The sequence below is a fragment of the Thamnophis sirtalis genome, unplaced genomic scaffold, assembly GCF_051295495.1.
Source record: "Thamnophis sirtalis isolate CommonGarterSnake01/CBP01778 unplaced genomic scaffold, rThaSir2_p1.2 scaffold_1, whole genome shotgun sequence".
NCBI lineage: Eukaryota > Metazoa > Chordata > Lepidosauria > Squamata > Natricidae > Thamnophis > Thamnophis sirtalis.
The window spans coordinates 160,853,697-160,873,208 of record NW_028261381.1 but is presented as its reverse complement, the minus strand read 5'-3'; the positions used below and the strand labels follow the sequence as shown (position 1 = coordinate 160,873,208).

Below are 19,512 nucleotides of genomic sequence, written 5' to 3'. Positions count from 1 at the left end.
ATGTACTCTGCCTTTGGCTAGCTAGTAAAACTTGATCAAGCAAATGTCTAACTTCAGCCCAAGAGATTTTTCAAAAACATCCATAAATTAAAGGCTCTCAGAAGGCTTGAAATCTGCCTAGTGTTGCGTTCTGTGTAACATTTTTTGGTCTTAAGTTAGCATGACTGATGATGGGGTTTGTGGGAGTTGCAGTCCGATGCACCTGGAAGGGCATGTGTTGATCTGTTTTTGGATTAGTTGGACTTGCTTTGTCAATTGATAGTTTTGAAGCATATACAGTATTAGTTTGTGGTTTTTTTTTAAACTTTCCATGCTATACCAAGTTCTAGTCAACAGAGGAGCAGTCTCTATAAATAAAGCTGCAAGCAGTTTCCCAAAACAGACATGTTTCAGTGGAGTGTATATAGTTCTGGTTCATACAATAAGAGGTGTTTTATGTTTGCTAGCGAGGCAATTTGTGACATTTAGATACAATTCACCTTATTCTGCATCATTGACTGTGGCTGCTGAGAGTCACTGCCACCCTTTTCCTCACAGGTTTTTTTTTTTTACCATCCTATGTGCCTTCAGAGTTGGAATGGAATAGCCAAAAATCCAGTCTGACTTATTCTAGCCAATTTCACCCATAAAATACTCCGAGGTTATTTTTTCAAGCAATTGCAGTCATGGAAAAGTAAGCTCTAAATCTCTGGCAAAACATTGCTTGCTTGTTTCTTCCCCTTATTTTCTGCGTCAATTTCTATGCAAGAATCCAATAAATGGAGTGCTGTCATTTAAGGTCATTAGTTAAAGCTACTACAGTAGGAACAGAAAAACAAATATATGACCATGGGACCGGATAAGATCTTTTAACCTTTGCTGACTAGCACAACCTTCCCTCAGCATACAGTATGCCATATTCCTGCTACCAGTAGCTCCGCCATTATTGGGTGTGTTTGCACAAGATTCCTAACAGTCTAGCACTACCTGTGGGTTTGTTACTCAGCCAGTAATCTGATGCCAGATGATCAAACAAAGAAGACTGGCACAATTATACTGGGAGCAATGAGTATCTCAGCTGTTTTTGTGGCTGTCAATTCCTGGTTTTTTAAAAATGCTGTTGTAAATATTCCACAATGGCCTGATGAGAATCAGAGTCAACAGGTGCTGTGAGAGAAAACTTATTCCGGTACCTTCTTCCTGTAACCTCTCCTAGTTCCTATTTAGCCCTCTCCCATATGCATGGGAGAGAAAGGATGAGATAAGCATCTGCTCAAAGACATTCTTCTCTTGTGGATGTTCTCAATTTTGTTTCAGATGCCCGAAGAAATAACCAACCTTGTTAATCCTTCAAGGTTTGAATGATACTATGAATCATGAATAGATAGAGCCTCACCCAGTGTTGAATATGGAGTGGATTTTTTAAGCCTTTTTTCCCCTTAAAATGTTTTAGGTTCTAGGTTTGGGCATCACATTGAGACCCATGGATGTGGTTTACTAAATAATGTGAATCTGTTCTTTGGATAGTTCTGAGGTGGTATTTCCAACTTGCGATCCCTACGTGGAGATATCATTGGAATAATATTTTATTTCTCTTGGCCTGTGATTCCTCTCTTGGCCTGTAGTAATTTTAATTTTTTTAAAAAAATCATGTTTAGGTTTTGTACATAGGCTGATTCGATTTTTTAGTAAGCCAGTGTGGTGATTATGATTGGAAAAAATTAGTTTCTAATTCCCCGGGAGACATTTGGGCAGTCACAGTTTCTTAGCCAGCCCTTCGTCTTGGTGAGATGGGATTGAAGGAATGAACATTGTGTACATTGCTTTATTTTATACTTATATTTTATTTATATTGTTAATGTTTATATTTTATGCAAAAATAAATAACAAACCATTAAAACAAATTGGGAAAACAAGGCAAAACAAATTTAAATAATAGAAATGTGTACAATATGTTAAAGGAACCAGACCTGAGCCCACAAACAGCATCTGCATCATTTAAACTTTTTAAAAAATTAAAATAGGATGCAAATAGCTGCACTTAATTCATTGCAGTAAAATAAAAATGAGCAATTTAGCAAAGGAAAATTCAGAAAATTCAGAAGGGGTTAGCCTGCAAACGGAGGCTTTTAAGGTATCTTGAGGACTTCAGGATCTTCGCCAAGTCATCATTTGCTAGACTATCCCACTCCAGACAGTATGAGAAAGAAAAGAAGGGGCAAGCATGAGTTATAGGCTTATTGTAATTATGCTTTTAATTTTGAGAACACTGTCAAACACTTAAAAGTGTAATTCAAATAACAGGTTGAATTGTATTGCTACGGCAAATGCATTTCTCAAGCCCAGTGTACTTTGACAGAAACATGAAATATTTGGGTGTGCAAAACACTTGAAAATATTTTGACATCTAAATTGGCAATCTGAGTATTCTGACTGAAGAACTTTGAGGATGGAACAAGACACTCAAGAAATTCTGAATTTTATTCTGCAGAATCCAGCAAACTTGAAATATTCCTTGTGTTTTATCCTGAGTTTAAACAGAATCACTTTTTCTGCTTCGTGCAAATCCTAGTGGAATCCTCAGTACCAAATGTCTGTAATTTCATGTTTTGGACTTTATTTTGTGAGATCTGCTTCAATGGTTGTGTACATTACTTGGGGATAAGCGATACTTTGTTGGCTGAACAAGAGTAACCACCGGCAGCTACGTAGGCCTAAGTAGAAATGATACCGAGGTGAGCACTGTCGGTCTGTTACCTTCTCATTTTAGAGATACTGTACCTTAGTTTCCAGAACAAGCCCTGTCAGCAGCACTAAGATCAATGCCTTGTGACTGCATCTGTGTCCTCACCTGTGTCACTAGTCCTCACTTTATGACCACAAACGAGCCCAAAACTTATGTTGCTAAGTGAGAAATTGGTTGAGTTTTGCCACATTTTACGTTTTTTTCTTGCCACACTTGTTAAGTGAATCAGTGCAGTCATTAAACATGGTTGTTAAGTGAATCAGGTTACTCCATCGAGTTGGCTTGTCAGAAGGCTGCAAGGGGATCACATGATCCCGCAACCATCATAAATGCGAGTCAATTGTTGAGCATCCAAATGTAAATCACGTGACCACAGGGGATGCTGCAACTGTACTGTGAAAAATGGGCTTAAGTCACTTTTTTCAGTGCTATTGTAACTTTGAATGGTCACTAAGTAAACTGTTGTTAAGTCAGAGACTACTGTAAGCAAGTGCAGGTGCGAACAAATGAGCAATGTGGGGCTCTGGGCTTGGAAGAGATGGAGCTTGCTGTGCCTTTTCCCTATGTTATTCTAGGGGAGGAAACGAGAGAGCTTAATTTTATCGGTGATATTATTTAACAGATTAACATAGTCGGAAGGGACCTTGTGGGTCATCTAGTCCAACCCCCACGGCCAAGCAGATCCTACACCATTTGACAGATGGAAGTCCAGTCTCTTCTTGAAAGCTTCCAGTGATGAAACTCCCACAATATAATAAAACCCCTCAAACTTTGGGAGCTAAGGCAGCGTAGTCGTTTCCCTCCCCCGGTGCCGCTCACCGCAAAGGAAGAGAAACCAGCTCGCTCCTTCGCTGTTGCCAGGACCACCCGGTGAGGACTTTGCTTTTTTCTGAAACTGAACGTAGCCGTCTCCCCGGCTTCCGTCGCTATAGCACTCCGCTTCCGCCGGCTGTGCGGAAGTGACGCGTCCGGGAGACAAAAAAAAAGGCAAAGCGGCTCCGGCCCGGCTGCAGAGGCACCGGTGCAGCTCTTCTCCCTGACCCGAGGATGGTGTCGCCTCCGCCGCCGCCGCCTCCTGGTCTTCTCCTCCCCCCTCCCGTCCCCCCCTCGCCCACCGGCCCCTCCGGCGCGCCCCCTCGCGGGTCCACGGGGCTCTTTCGCGTCCCTGCGCTCTGCCTGGTATGGTACGCGCTGAGCGCCGGCGGGAACGTGGTGAACAAGGTGCTCCTGGGCGACTTCCCACGGCCCGTCACCGTCTCCCTCTGCCACGTGCTGGGCCTGGTGGCGCTCCTGCCCCCTTTGCTGCGGGCCTGGCGCGTGCCCGCCGCCAGCCCTGCCCAGCTGCCCCCTCGCGCGTACCCGCGCCTCATCCTCCCGTTAGCTTTCGGCAAGTACTTGGCCTCCGTCTCGGCCCACGTCTCCCTCTGGCGCGTCCCGATTTCCTACGCTCACACCGGTATGATTTTGGGGGGGGGGGGCGGGGGAGGGAGGCTCTGGTGCATGTGCAGAGTGCTTTCAGGTTTAAAAGGAAAAGATGGGTGGGAAAGATGCTCTTCACTTGTTTCCGGTTTTGTAGAGAGAGGAGGAGAGATCGTGAAATATCACCTGCGGATATACTTGCAATGGAAATAGCATGGTTCCCCCACCCCCTCCCGGGCCTGGGGTTGAGCAATGGAAAAAGAAGGAAGCACTTCTACTAACTGCCCTTTATTTCTCAAGAGATTACTATCTTGCAAGTCCCTTGGACTGCAAGGTGATCCAACCCGTCCGTCCTAGAGGAGATCAACCCTGATTGTTCTTTAGAAGGCCAGATCCTGAAGAGGAAACTCAAATACTTTGGCCACCTAATGAGAAGGAAGGACTCACTGGGGAAGAGCCTGATGCTGGGAAAGATTGAGGGCAAAAGAAGAAGGGGACGACAGAGAATGAGGTGGCTGGATGGAGTCACTAAAGCAGTCAGCATGGGCTTAAATAGACTCCAGAGGACGGTAGAGGGCAGGAAGGCCTGGAGGAATGTTGCCCATGGGTTCGCGACAGCTCGGACACAACTTCGCAACTAACTACACTATCTTGCGCATTGGTCGACCTACGACAGCATACCTAGTGGTAGCATTTCTTCCTATTTTCTCCCCAGGAATAACTTTGTAGGGTATGTTGAGCCGAGAGAATGACTGGCCCAAAGTCACCAGTAAGGTTCTATCTACGGCTAAGGTGGGCTAGATCAGTGTTTCCCAACCTTGTCAACTTGAAGATGTCTGGACTTCAACTCCCAGAATTCCCCAGCCAGCGAATGCTGGCTGGGGAATTCTGGGAGTTAAAGTCCGGACATCTTCAAGTTGACAAGGTTGGGAAACACTGGGCTAGATAGAAAAACTGGGTGCCTTTGATGCCAGTCAATACTCTGTGACTGCTAATCCAAAGGTGTAGCAGTGTATTATGCTGTTTCCTGTTATCCCCACAACTACCTTGTGAGGTAAGGTGGATTAAGAGGAAGTGATTGGCCCAATATTGCCCAGTGAACATTTGTGACTAAGGGTGAGTTGGAATCTTGGTTACAGGTAGTCCTCGACTTACAACCCCAATGAAGCCCCCAATTTTTGTTGTTAAGTGAATGTTGCCCCATTTTACAACCTTTCTTGCCACAGTTGTTGAATGAATCAGTGCAATTGTTAAATGAGTAACATGATTGTTAAGTTTAGGTGGATCTTTAGGCGAAGTTTAAGTGAATCTAACTTCCCTATTGACTTTGTTGTCAGAAGGTCGCAAAAAACTTACAACGGTACACTGCAAGCGTGACACTGCAACCATTATAAATATCAACCAGTTGCAAGAGTCTGAATTTTGACCGCATGACCATGGGGATGCTGCAATCGTAAGTGTGAAAAATGGTCATAAATCGCTTTTACATCAAAAGGTCATTAAACAAACTGTTGTAAGTCAAGGACTATTTGTATTTCTCTTCATAGTTCAGTGCTAAACTAAACTTGGTTCACAAGTGGATTTGTAAAGAGCTAGAAGGAGGGCTTCCTCTATATGGACATATCAGTTTTCATTAGATTACCAGGCTGTTTCCATCTATGTGTAGAATGTTGGCAGAACTTCAAGAGAATGTTTTTACTTACATTGAGGAAGAAAAAGCATGCCTGGAGGTATGGTATTGTTTTTAAAAAAAGTTTTTACTGCCAATATTCTGGTTCAACCAGAATGCCTGATAGTTATTAAGAGGGAAGCGAACACAGGGAAAACTGAGTCTAATAATGAAATCCAGTGAACCATCTTCATGTGAAGATCTTCTGTCAGTATAAATAACATGTGGGAGGAGGAATGAGGGGTACAATTTATTCCCCTCCCCCCCATGCATTTTGTACAGTATCATATTCTGCTGCAGGGGTCTCCGGGAGAAGCTGAGGGAATAAAAAGTTTTGTTCCTCAAGTAAATTTATTTCACTGACAAAGGATACTGCCCCCCAAAAACCTTCAAACGTATTTAATTAATCTCATAAGTCCCATGCAACCTTGATCTCTCCATTTATCTTTAATTAATTGCAGGTAAAAATATGTTTCAGTACGGTTCTCCTTGACGTATGACAACAATTGAGCCCAAAGTTTCTGTGGCCAAGCGAGATAGTTGTTAAGCGGGTTTTGCCCCATTTTACGACCTTTCTTGCTACAGTTGTTAAGTGAATCAGGCTTTCCCATTGACTTCGCTTGTCAGAAAGTCGCAAAAAGGTGATCACATGACCCTGGTACATTGTAGGTGTCATAAATATGAGCCAGTTGCCAAGTATATGAATTTTGATCCTGTGTCCCCTGGAGATGCTTCAGCAGTCATGTGAAAAATAGTCATACATCACTTTTTTCAGTGTCATTGTAACTTCAAATGGTCACTAAACCATCTATTGTAAGTCGAGGACTACTGTATTTCACACTAAGTTTCTTGTTTATTTGCATGTTAACAGTTGTGTTCAGGCAAGGTTTTTGTATCTTATTTTTAGAAAAGCAGTCCTTATTTTTTTTCAAAACAAAGCATAGTTAGCACGTAGTTTAGTTGTGAAGCAGGAAGTGGTTTAGGAAAAAGTGTCAGGTAATCTAGTAGCTTTTGCATACAGAAGTGGTGGTTGAACAAATATTTATACTGCATTACATTGTGTTGAGCAATATCTGCATGCCATATACCAGTTTCTAAGTAGCTTTTATTTCACAGGCCTTGTTGATGGCCTCCGTTCTCACTTTAATTCTGTGCCCTTTCTCTTCTTTCCAGTTAAAGCAACAATGCCTATTTGGGTTGTTCTCCTGTCAAGAATCATCATGAAGGAAAAGCAGACCACCAAGGTAAGAGTAATAAAGAGTAGTCAGAGGGGTGAAGTATTTGATGCTTCTCTGCAGTTGTTCCACTGAAATGTTTTATCTGGGAAAAGAAAACATTTGGCAAGTGAGTTTTGTGAGGCTTGCATAAACTTTCTGTACTACCTGAACTTAGGAGGAAACAGCTGCTGTCCCGTATAAGTAAGCTGCTCAGAGTTGCCTTGAAGTGAGATGGGTGGCAAACACATTTAATAAATAAATAAACAGGAGTGTTTTTTTTTTCTTTCCTTCTGGCAGGTATATCTATCCCTCATCCCTATTATTGGTGGAGTCCTGCTGGCTACAGTTACAGAACTCTCCTTTGATACTTGGGGACTTATCAGTGCCTTGGCTGCAACACTCTGCTTCTCCCTTCAGAATATTTTCTCTAAGAAGGTACCCTGTGGTTATTTGTTTTAATGAATGTATTTGCATTTGGATACACATTTGCAAATATTCTTGATGTTTCTGCATCAATGATTATGCTGTCGGTCTTTGTAACAAACGTGCAATATATTCAGGTTTCAAATTAATATTCTCTAATGCTGTCCAATGGTGTAGAAACTCAAAAATTTCTCAGACACAAAGTCTGAGCTGCAATTGTTAACCAATTTATAGATGGAAAACTCAAATGGAGAGTAGGGGAGGATTTCCTTAAGTTAGCTGGTAGTTTATGTTCATAACACGCTAAATCCAGGTTTACAATCCACATTATTATGCTCTAATAACATGCCTTAATACGATGGCCTTATTCACATAGCATTGTAAGAATATGGTTGAATTCTCACAGCACATCAAACCTTAAATGTCCAAATCTATTTTAGTCTAAACTAATATATAGCACTAAGTGAGTTGGACTCTGTATGTTAGTTTATCTGATGAATGTTCAGGCTTCAGGATTTTAAGTACTTAAAAGTTAGCAATTAAATGTATAATATGATTTCTTGACTAGCTTAAAGAAGTTGGTTGGGGGCTTTTTAAAACAGACTGGCAGACACACTTAGAGTCACCCAATTAGTTTGTAGTTAGATGCTAGTATTGTCCAAATTTTTCAAATTTTATTATTTAGTCAAGATTTTTCAACTTGGTGCCTCTGACTCAAAATAAGATTTCATTTATACAGAATACAAAAACAAACAGTTGGAAGGTGTCTTCTAGTCCAACCCCCTGCAAATGCAGGAAGGCCTATACCACTCTGGAAAAAATGGCTGTCCAATCTCCCCAAAGCCTCCAGTACAGTAACCCACAACTTCTGGAGGCAAGCCGTTCCACTGGTTAATTGCTCTCACTGTCAGAAAATTTCTTCTTCGCTTTAGACTGCATCTCTCCTTGCTTCCATTGCTTCTTGTCCTATTATCAGGTATTTTGGAGATAGGTTGACCTCCTCTTCTGTTGCAACCCTTCTAATATTGGAAAACATGTCATCCCTTGTCCCTCTCCTCATTAGACTAGACATCCCAGTTCCCACAACGGTTCATCATATGCTTTAGCCTTTGTCATCTTTGCTGCTCTTCTCTACAGTCTCAACATTGCCCAACAGCTATGAAGGCTGGGAATTCTGAAAGCTGAGATGCAATTTATCTGTAGGTCATCAGATTAGAAAAAATGGCTTAATCACTGCCACTGTGTTCAGTTGCACACAGGTAAAGAAATTGTGTGTTTGAGATATAGCAATTACATTTCAGTTTACAGGAAGAAAAGCAATTTAAAGAAATCCTTGGAAGGTGGGCTGTTTCTGAATTCTTCATTCTTGCAGGTTTTAAGAGATTCACGAATACACCATCTCCGTCTGTTGAACATCCTTGGGTGCCATGCTGTGTTTTTCATGATCCCAACATGGGTGCTGGTTGATCTCTCCTCATTCCTGGTAGAAAATGACTTGGTAAGTGCTAACTAAGCCTGTAGAAAAAGACCTTTGACTTGAAGTACCGGTATGCCCTTAGAGTAAGTTGGGGTCAGGAGGCTCCCATTACTTTTTTGGTGGTATTTCTATCATGTTTCCCATTGCAGCCTTCCCATATTTTTGTCTTAGCTTCTTAGAACTGGTATTGAACCCAGATTTTGATCATCATGAAGGACTTTGAGCATATTAGCAATAAAACCACAAGAGCTCCAAAACGGAACTTGAATGATGGGTTGACTGAATTCTTGAAATTTGTAGACATTTTTTGAGCCTATGCTCTTTAGTGGAGTTTGTAGTCTTCTGGTAGACAAGAAGAAGGGTACTTAGATGGAAGAGCTCAGCCAGTTGTAGAAAATGAATAATGTAGAGGTGGAAAGATTCAGGATAAGATGTTTGTTTTTACTTAAATAACTTTTTTTCAATTATTGAAATGCATACACATGTTGTACCTTATTTAGTATCTTGTTAATGTAAAAATAAATAGTGAAATTTGCAATAAAAAAGTAAACCATTGCTGGGAGAAAGAGAGAAGGAAAATGCAATCCCATTGTTGTTCCTGTAACCTCCTTTTTGATACTATTGGTCATGCCAACCTGCTAGGACTATTGCAAAAGCTGAAAGTTAAAGGTATTGTTTTCAGCAATTCTGCTCTTTCACTTCAAGGCACTACCAAGTAGTGTTATGAGAGACTGTTGCTCAACCCTTGGGATTGTCCTGCAGATCATGCAAAGTTTAATCCTATTTAATATTTGTGTGAGGCTGCTGGGTTTGGAGCTAGTCACGGTCGGTATGCTGATGATACTCAGATATACTTCTCCTTTCCTGCGAGCTCAGGGTTGGATGTCTCGAGAGCTTCTGCAAGTCTCCTGGCTGTAAAGGACTGAATGTGGGAGAACAAAGTGACGCTGAAACCAGTCAAGATAGAGTTGTTGCTGATCCAGGGGCTGAAGTTCAAGATTCAGGAGATAAGGCTATGCTGGATGGGTTGTACTCTCCCTGAAGGTGCAGGTTCACAATCTGGGGCCCTTCCTGGATCTGGCATGGACAGCCGCATTACATCAATGGCAATGGGGCCAGTGGTGGGTTCCTACCGGTTCGGACAGGTTCGGCCAAACCAGTAGTGGTTTGGTGGCCTGGGTCGCTGGAACCGGCAGCAACCCAGTCCTGCCATGCCCCCGTACTGGTTCCCCGGGCGGCGCTGTCAGCGGTGCCATCTTGTTTTTCAGTTGCAGAACAATTTTAATTGCACTGCGCATGCGTGTGAAATGCGCACATGAGCGAACCAGCTGTAGTGCCTGTTGGATCCCACCCCTGAATGGGGCCTTGTATCAGCTTATTTGAAAAACAAATTGGGTCTCTTTCTGGAGATGGAAACCTGGTATTGGCAATTCAGATGCTGGTAACCTCAAAGGCTATTGCCGTTTTTGTATTGAAGGGAAGCCCTTGGACAGTATCGAAATTGCAACTGCTCAGAATGTGGCTACAAAGGTGTTGCCATATTATCACTGTGCTGAAACATTTGCACTGCTTCCCAATAGCTCTCTAAACCAGTTATAAGCCCTCAGAGTGCCCTAGCGTTTGATTGATTATGTGCCATCAAGTCATTGTTTACTCTTACTGGCTGCAAAAATAGGTTTTCTTTATGATGATCAGTTTAGGTAATTAACTAGGCACTTTTGCAGATCCTGCCAAAGGCATAGATCATATAACACAAATAATCTTACCTTTCTTGTGGCAGAATGTGTAATAAATTGTTGCTGGAGTTTATGAGGGAGCTCAAAATCTATTTTTTGCTCATGCCTTTTCAGTTTTTACCTTTTATGGATTTTATCATTGTATTAACTTGGGTCAAGTGACAGGCTAGCAAATCTCAAATGGTTTGTTGAAATTGAAGGACTGTTGAACTCTTTGAAGGAAGAAAGATCTAAATCTAAATGCCAAAATCATATTAAACTTGTCATTAGGTTCTACTGTTTTTTAGCAAATAGCTCACTAAGATAATTGCTGTTAAATTATAGTGTAGTCTGCTAGGAGTTAGGTGGCCATAAGTAAATAAATTGTACCCAGTGTAGCTAGTAAGAATTTTTGACTATTGTATCCGAATAGTGCCATGTTGCCCATTCCAGTTTAGAAATTATTGCAACATCTTGATAACTTTTTCATCCTTTAAAATATTTTATAGAGTCTATCCATTTCTTTGCACTTAGAATCTCAGCTACATCTGGTAAATTATGCATAGTATGCTAACAGGTTAAGTAATTCTAAAATAACTAGTTATTCAATAATAAAACTATATCTTTTGAAGAAAGGACTTATTTCTCTGATATTAATAGCAATCCTTGATTAAAGAAGGTAAAGTCTGTTGCTGCAACGAGGTTATAAAGCATGTCACATGACTGCTGCTTAGCAACAGAAATTCTGGCAGTCCCAGTTACAGTCATTAAGTGACTCATCCCAGGTTATTAAGTGAGATCTTCAAATGGTCACCTTTTGTGACCCCCTGCTGGCTTCCTGGTTGACTTGGTAGGAAGCCAGGAAAATAGGTTGCAAATGGTGCTCAGGTGAGCCTGGGGATGCGGCATATAAAGACTGTTCATAACTATCAGTTGTTCAGCACCATCATCATAACTTTGGTCACTGAACAATTGGTCATTAAATAACTACCACCCATAACAGAGTAACCAAGTAAGATTTCAGTATATTATAGAAAAAAAGTTTATTTGATTTGTTCTATCATATGAAAGCAAACCTTTTCCACAGAGTGTTTTAGTTTAATAGAGCAACTTTCAAGCTGATGATTCAATTGTCATGGCTCTTTCATTTATGCTCTCACTAAGAGGTACTTTTTGAATGAAATATTAAAAAATAAAGGACATTTCTATCTAAAGATATATCATAACTGAAAATTCTTTACTCAACAAATTGAATACAATGATTATGGTGTATATAAATGTAGTCTTATGTCAACAAATGGTGAACTATATTTGGTGACTTGGAATCACAGGCAAAAAGATACTTTAACAACATGATACTGGGGGGAAATTACATTTTATATAAGGACTTGCAGATGGGTACATCGTGTACCTACTTTAAAGTGTCTTTATATCTTTAACAATGTTTGGAATTGAAAGCTAGGAATCCTGGTGCCTTATTAGAGACATATTAAGTTACACCCAACCAATTACCACAATCAGTGTGTTGTGGCTGCTTTTGTTCCTTTTAAGTGAGCTGATGTCTCACAGGCTGTTTCTCCCACAGAGTTCAATGGCTCATTGGCCATGGACCATCCTTCTCTTGGCCATCAGCGGTTTCTGCAACTTTGCCCAGAATGTCATTGCCTTCAGCATCCTGAACCTTATCAGCCCTTTGAGTTATTCTGTTGCAAATGCCACAAAAAGGATCACAGTCATTAGTGTCTCCCTGATCATGCTTCGCAACCCTGTTACCTCCACCAATGTTCTGGGCATGATGACTGCTATCCTGGGAGTGTTTTTGTACAACAAGGTATGTAGCCAATGGAAAATCTTCCCTTAACCTCAGGCCAAACGGTGAATGAAAAATGAATGTAGTTGAACATTCTCTGAGCCCTGGTTGGAACTCAGGCTGGAATTCAACCATAACTGAGGTTTAGCTTTTTAAATGGTGGGACTAGCTCAGGATTCATTTCCTGTTTCCTCAAAATGAACAGAATGACTTCTGCTTTTGAGTTTCATTAATGACTTGAGAAAGGGGTATGTTTCTGTCTTTGTGGATTCTTATCTCCTGATTTCTCAGATATTCCTTGAATGAAGCTCTACTTTAAGTGTTGTCCATAGAGGTCCATTGTTCTCTTTTTTTGTAGCTCCTCAACATACTGAGTCCTTGATATTCTCTGAGCTGAGTTTTGTTCTTGCAAATAGCTGGGTTATTTTCTGGCAGTTTCATTATCAAGCCAGGTGACATCATCACTGATAATGTTTATCTAGTTAATGAAAGGCTTGCAAGAAAGTAACCAAGGTCAGAGAGCACCAGAGACCCACAATTTAGTCTAGAGCTACAAATATTATCTTCCGTCGGTCCTCAACATTGCCAAATTTCAATGGTACAAAATCAACAACATGGTTTTCCATGGTTTTGAGATAGAAAACTAAGCAATATGTGCCTTAACCTTTTTGGAAGAAAACAGAAACAGAGTTAATTCTGACAAATATTGTAAAGATAACCCAAAAGTTCGGTTGATTTCTCACAAGCTACAGTATAAATATGTGACAATTTTAAATACTAATTATTACTATAACTTGTTATAAAAGATGAGTATTATAAATAATCAAATGAAATAGTTCCCCAGTCTTGAGAGCTGAAATGGCCTTTAACAGTCTACCCTCTTATCTGAGGTTGGTAGTTGAATTTAATGCGAAGGAGGTGATATGTTGTTTCAAAATATCACAAAGAAACTTTGACACTATATAAGGTAGATGTGCCTTGTGGGCTTCCTTAGTGGCCTGTAATCTTAGCAGCCCGCTACACTAAAACAACTCAGTTAATATAACAAGCTACAGTTCAGTATTGGCACAAAAATGCAAAGAACTCTGCTTTCCTCTCAAAAATGACAACAACAAAAATCCTACCTCTGTCTGTGAATGTATATGGCCACACCCACTTTGCTTCATTGATCCCATCCAGCCAAAGTGGAGTCAGTCTGGCTCAATTCTCTTAACAGGAATATTGACGTGCTCGGTTTATGATGCAATAGCAGGGAGGAGCTTCATTTGAGACTCTAGAAGTCAAGTGAACTGACCAATCAGGCTTGAGTTTATGTCTTGCCCTGTTAGGATTTATTATTTGCTCCAAGACTCCAAAGGCAATACTTCCAAGTTGCTCCTCAGACATAGGTCCTTCCTTTTGCTATGATGGAAGCCTACCATAGTGTCTTATCACATGGACTCCTTACTCCTTACCTCCCAAAGACCCATTAGATCACACAGGGCTGGCCTCCTCCGGGTTCCGTCTACCAGCCAATGCCATCTGGCTACTACCCGGGGGAAGGCCTTCTCTGTGGCAGCACCGGCCCTTTGGAACGAACTCCCCGCAGAGATTCGGACCCTCACCTCTCTCCAGGCCTTCCGAAAAGCCGTTAAAACCTGGCTGTGTCGGCAGGCCTGGGGTTGATGAGTTCCCTTCCCCTCTCGATTGTGTGTCTGTTGGTTATTTTAAATGCTTGTATTTGTAGTTCTTGTGTTTCCCTTCCCCTCTTGGGTTTGTGAGCCACCCTGAGTCCCGCTGGGAATAGGGCAGCATATAAATAAAATGAAACCGAAACCGAAACTCAATCCTCTACAATCTGAGGTGACTTCTTAATCCTATCAATCACCAATGGGAGCAGTTAGTGATTTCTCATTAATAAATGGAAAGAGCAAGTTAACAGTTTCTCATTTAATATTTCTCAAGATAGTTAATGTATCCCTTGTCTTTAGGCTGTTTGTACTTGATTAGATATTCTGATTTCTGAGGCTGATCATGTTAATTATCTTACAGACCAAATACGATGCAAACCAGGAAGCAAAAAAGCAGCTCCTTCCTATCACGACAGGAGATCTAACAAACCTGGATCGGCGCTGGAGTACCCCGGAAAAGTCTCAGAATGGACTTGCCTCCTTTGCACATCACGGAGATTTCCAGTATAGTAGCAGCAGAGGCAATGTCCTCGCAGATCACTTCCAGTATTCCCGGCAGAACTACCCAACGCTCTATAGCTCCAGTCGCTATGATATTTAGCGAGGGCGTATACATTGCTAAAACAATGTGAACTCTTCACATGGAGTTTTCCCCTTCCACTTGTGTGACTGTTTAGTCTCAAGGAATAGCCGGGGTCTGTGCATTTGTCCCACGGAGGGAGAAATGCTATAGAAGAGGATACTGCATGCCAAGCAATAGTTGCTAGTGGAAGAAACCACTGGGGTGGGTTTCATCAGGTAAATTGTGGCCATGCAAAAGCCCCAGTTCTGTAGCCTCTGAGCCTCTGTGGTCGCCAGATGCCCCTGAACATGTTGATTGTCCACGGTAGCACAAGCGTGGCCAGTTTTCCTTCTTTTCACTCCTGGTTTTAGATCTTTTTGAGTTTGCATTCTGCCTTACTTTTGCCATTCATTTCCAGTTATTTTCAAAATGGAAAAAAAAAAAACCAACTCTTTTTCTCCGACCCTCTTTTTTGTGGAAAAGAGGAGAAGGTTTGTTGTATTCTATAATGAAGGTAGCTTTGCTGCTCATTGGCTGCCTTCGTTTGCAGCATTACGAGGGGGGTTTGCCAAAAATGAAGAAGAATGGGGAGCAGTTTCCAGTCTCTGGTGAAAGAATGAATGAATTTATTCTTTAAAAAAAAAATCATGTAATAGCAGGAGTTTGCTGCTGGCACTGTGTAGCAAGTATGGCTCTGAAATCCTCCCTCTCCTGCTCCTGTTTTAATCATGGTCTCAAAGCCTTTTTTTGTTTGGGTTTTTTCCCCCCCTTCATACAAAAAGGTGAAGCAAAGAGATCCGTGTAGCATACAATTTGCTCCATAGGGCAAAGTTTCATAATAATATCATGCAGCTTCAGGAATTATTTTCTGAGGGCTCTGGTCTCCTAGTTTACAAGGATCATTAAAAAAAAATACCACTATGAGTATTGGTCTGTCCTGATGTCAGATTTGGGCATAATTTGTGTACTGGATTGTTTATGTTGTCTCTTTGAAATAATCTTCATACTTTCTTTCCTGCTGTGGATGACATTTGCTTTTTGCTTCTTAAGAATTCTTTTCCTGGGTACTGAAACTGGAGCAACTAGTTCTTTCTCATGCACTATGATTAGCTGAGATCTTCAGCAAAAGTCTCTGACGTGTCCACTGTGCTCTTAAGGGTTTGTAATCATGTTTCTGGGCTGCCCAGGTAAGACAGAGGCCCTTAGTTGATACAAAAAAGCAAGTCTTAGACAGGAGCCAAATACCTTGGTCTGTTTGTTTTTAAAATTTGACTGGACCCTGCTGATGGTGGGAAGGCAAAATATACACACCCACTTTAGGGTGTCCCATTTGATTTTTCTTAAAACTGCTCTCTCCTTGAGCAAAGGGAAGCTAAAGACGTGGGTTCTCTAACCTGGGTGTGGAAAAGAAAATGCTCGGGATGAAAGGGAGCCACCCATGCTGTATGCAATTGGAAAAGAAGGTTTGCTTTCTGTAATAAGGCCCCTCATGAAGGCTGCAATATGGGGAAATTGCACGGGTTGGTAAGGGGGGGGGGTGTTACTTTGGCCTTGTTCTGTTCCCAGAGGATTTCAAAAGGTTTAGGATAACTGTGCCAAGAGGACACTATTTTCCTTCCAAGTTATTTAGGCTTCATCTCTTCTGCCTTCTTCCTAGAGCAGAAAAACAGGAATGTCTCTCTACCAACGTCCCTCTCTTTTTATAATACTAAAACAGATGGCAAACAGAATAAAGTGGGAAAGCACTTTTTTCTTTTTAAGATGTGTGCTGTGGAAGAAAAAAAACGACAAGACTTGGACTTATGCCTGGCCACTAAATGGAAACAAAATGAAAATTACTTCTGTACAGTTTGAGCAGGAGACCAGAGTCAAAAATGGGGGAACATAGATTTATAAAACAAAAATAGCTCATTCATTTTTGAGAAGGACAGAAGGTCCCAATATTTAAAAGTGGACATTATTCTTACATGTGTGTGAAGTAATTTCCGTACTAAAAGTGTGTTTGTCCAAAGAGAGTGAGCCTACTTTGTGAGATTTTTTATAAATGTAGGTGAAATAAATGTCATTTGAGATCTCACCCAGTTTAAGACCAGTAAAGAGCAGGTTCCTATGTTGCAATAATTCAGTTGGGAACATAAATCTGCCACCTCCTATTGATTAAACATTCCAGTCTCATTGATGGTTTAACGATGCAAAGCTGATAACAATTTTGATTTTTTTAGAGTCCAGAATACAATATAAAACAGTAAGAGCCAGTAAGTTATAGTATGTTATCACATATCTTCCCTTTGTATCCTTTCACACTGTCAGGTTGGACAGAGATTTATTTTCTCTTCCTTCTGCCTAGATTCTCTGAAGCAGTGAGAGACATTGGGAATCTTGTTTTAGTAACAGGATGCTGATTGTAATTGGTGTAGTCCTAATGTACTATTTTAGTTTTGAGCAGTTGTAGCCCAATTAGAGCCAAAATAAGGGGAGGAGCATGAGGTATGACTTTGCCCTACATGTGATGAGAGCATATGCATTAGATTCACCCCCCAAAAACATGTTCCCTGTGAATTTCACATATATGTGAAGTTCAACATTTGGAGTATTGTGTTTATTCTGGGCCTGCTTGATATACTAATTTTAGGTGTCCCATCTACTCTCATACTTATTTGTCTTGGGAGGGGGTGAGTGGTAGGATAACAGTGCATGTATGTATGTGTGTATGCTTGGGGGAGGGGTGCACGTGCACTTGTATATATGTAATTGGAAATCCCGGTGGGTACTTGGCTTTGAATGTGTTGTAAAATTTCCATAATTCCCCCAAAGCAAAACAATCAACTAGAACAAAGAGCTAGCTTGTAAAAGTTGTAAAAATTGGCTTTTAGATCTAAGATTCAACAAGCAACTTGAATAAGTAACATAAACGTAAATAAGTAAAAATTTGTCTCTCACTAAAAGGGACATTTTTGGTGCTGGGGAAATTCATGCTAAGAACTATTTACATATGTCCTTGCCTTTTTTTTAATGTACATCCCTGGATAGCCAAATGAAGGTCTTGGATGGTGGCTTCTGAAACCTGCAGAAGTCAAAGTGGACTGACAAAATTTGTAAACACCAAAGGATACTAGAAACTAGCGATGAGCAGGGTATACCAGGTTAGCTCAGTCTGGTGTCTTCCAAACGTGTTAGATGTTACTTCACATAATCCCAGCCAACATGGCCAAATTCCAATGATAACTAGAAATTATGAGAATTGAAGAAAAAATGATTGGAGCAAGCTATGCTATAGAGTTCAAGAATATTTGAATTTAGTAAAGGACAAATTCCTTAAAATTTTTGAAGATTCTTCCTTTTCAATTACTTTTAGAACCGTAATGCAAAGAGTTACTAGGAGCATGAAGAACAACAAAAGAACTAGAGCAGAATCAACACATCCTGGTCATGCCCTCTAGTATCTTGCTGGAATATCTTTTTGCTGAAACATTTCCTTTGTATGAACACAAATGTTAGGTTCAAGCTGCATATTAGGCAGCATGGCAAGTTGGTTTGCTGTTTTCTGTGTCTTAAAACATTTCTAAGCCTCCTCTGCCATGGGAGGAACTTTTTTCAAAAAGTTAAGTCATTTATGAATTGGGGTAGCTTGGGAAAGGGTGCGTGGAGCCTCCCTGAGCCAGCTTCAGCTTTTGAGTCTGAATAATTTGGAAGTCTGTTCTTTTCAAACTGGCAAGATGGGCCTGCCTGTTTCCAAATAAATGTTTAGGTTTGTGTAGTTAGTCACTTGCCTCTCAGAGGGGCAATCTCGGTGGTTTGTATATGGCATTGACAATGTCTGAAAAAGGAATATTTAATGGAGTTGATAGGTGTGGATGTATATATTATAAATAAATGCAGTCACTCCTGTCCTAAAGTAAGGTGAACTTTTTTCAGGTTTTATTTGAAGTGTATAGGAACCATGATTTTTTTAGTCCGCACATTTAAAAAATTGGATAAAACAAAGTATGTTGTAATTATGCTTTTTAAATTTGAATATGTAAATAAAGCTGAATTCTGCAAAGTTGAAACTTTCTTGATTGAATTTATGTTGAAAGTAACAGCATTTTTTCCTAAAGATTATAGACAACTTCTTTCTTCTTTCCACCAGTACCAGGGCATATGAGTCAGTCAGAATTCCCTCCATTAAAAATACTGAATTATAATAAGACTTATGGATTTTCATTCTTTCTGAAGTCACAATGCCCGGTTTCTTCAGATCATCTTATCATTACAGATTTTAATATATGCCACAGGTTTGTGCATTATTGTGGCAAAAAAACCCCCAATAAATAAATAAACATTTATTCCATGTCTAGCTTGCTTTTCTTCAACTTCATATGAAGATCTCTATTTTCGTTCTCACAAGAGCAACCTGTGAAGTAGGTTGTACTCAGTGGTGGGTTCCAGATCCCGTTCGAATTGCTACATCGTACCTGCCTGCAACGCCTCCGCAAGCCTCTGCGACGCTTCAGCTGCTCAGCGGAGCATTGTGTAGGCGCTGTACGCGCCATGTGTGCACGGAAACACCAAAGGCTTAAAAGACAGGTAAGGAGCTCGAGGGGGCGGGTGGGCCCTCCGGAACACCGAAACGGTACCTGGTGCTCCGGGCAGGCTCCAGTACGCCCGTACCAGGGCGTACCACCTGCAACCCACCACTGGTTGGACTGAAACAGTGACTGACCCAAAATCACTCCCAGGGGCTATGAATTCAGTCTCTGTGGTTCCAGTCCAGCACTGTAATCAATGCACTGGCTCTTGATATCACTCATTTTAGCACTTTAACACTTAGCTGCTTTGCACCCCA

General features: G+C 40.9%; 1 protein-coding gene across 1 annotated transcript; it reads left to right on the top strand.

Annotated features, from left to right (window-relative positions):
- The first annotated feature begins 3,692 nt into the window (after positions 1 to 3,692).
- SLC35E1 (solute carrier family 35 member E1) lies at positions 3,693 to 18,736 on the top strand. The gene is made up of 6 exons (XM_087701712.1): positions 3,693 to 4,181; positions 6,987 to 7,057; positions 7,328 to 7,465; positions 8,826 to 8,951; positions 12,231 to 12,476; positions 14,487 to 18,736. Exons 1-6 carry the CDS (start codon positions 3,773 to 3,775, stop codon positions 14,724 to 14,726), a joined length of 1,230 nt encoding a protein of 409 aa, XP_087557838.1. The 5' UTR covers positions 3,693 to 3,772; the 3' UTR covers positions 14,727 to 18,736.
- Positions 18,737 to 19,512: the final 776 nt, after the last annotated feature.

What these genes read in the sequence shown, in the direction of transcription:
- SLC35E1 (XM_087701712.1), top strand. Translation starts at nt 3,773, where the DNA reads ATGGTGTCGCCTCCGCCGCCGCCGCCTCCTGGTCTTCTCCTCCCCCCT. An exon ending in GATTTCCTACGCTCACACCG is followed by an intron (nt 4,182 to 6,986) that starts GTATGATTTTGG and finishes TCTTCTTTCCAG; the next exon opens with TTAAAGCAACAATGCCTATT. An exon ending in AGGAAAAGCAGACCACCAAG is followed by an intron (nt 7,058 to 7,327) that starts GTAAGAGTAATA and finishes TCCTTCTGGCAG; the next exon opens with GTATATCTATCCCTCATCCC.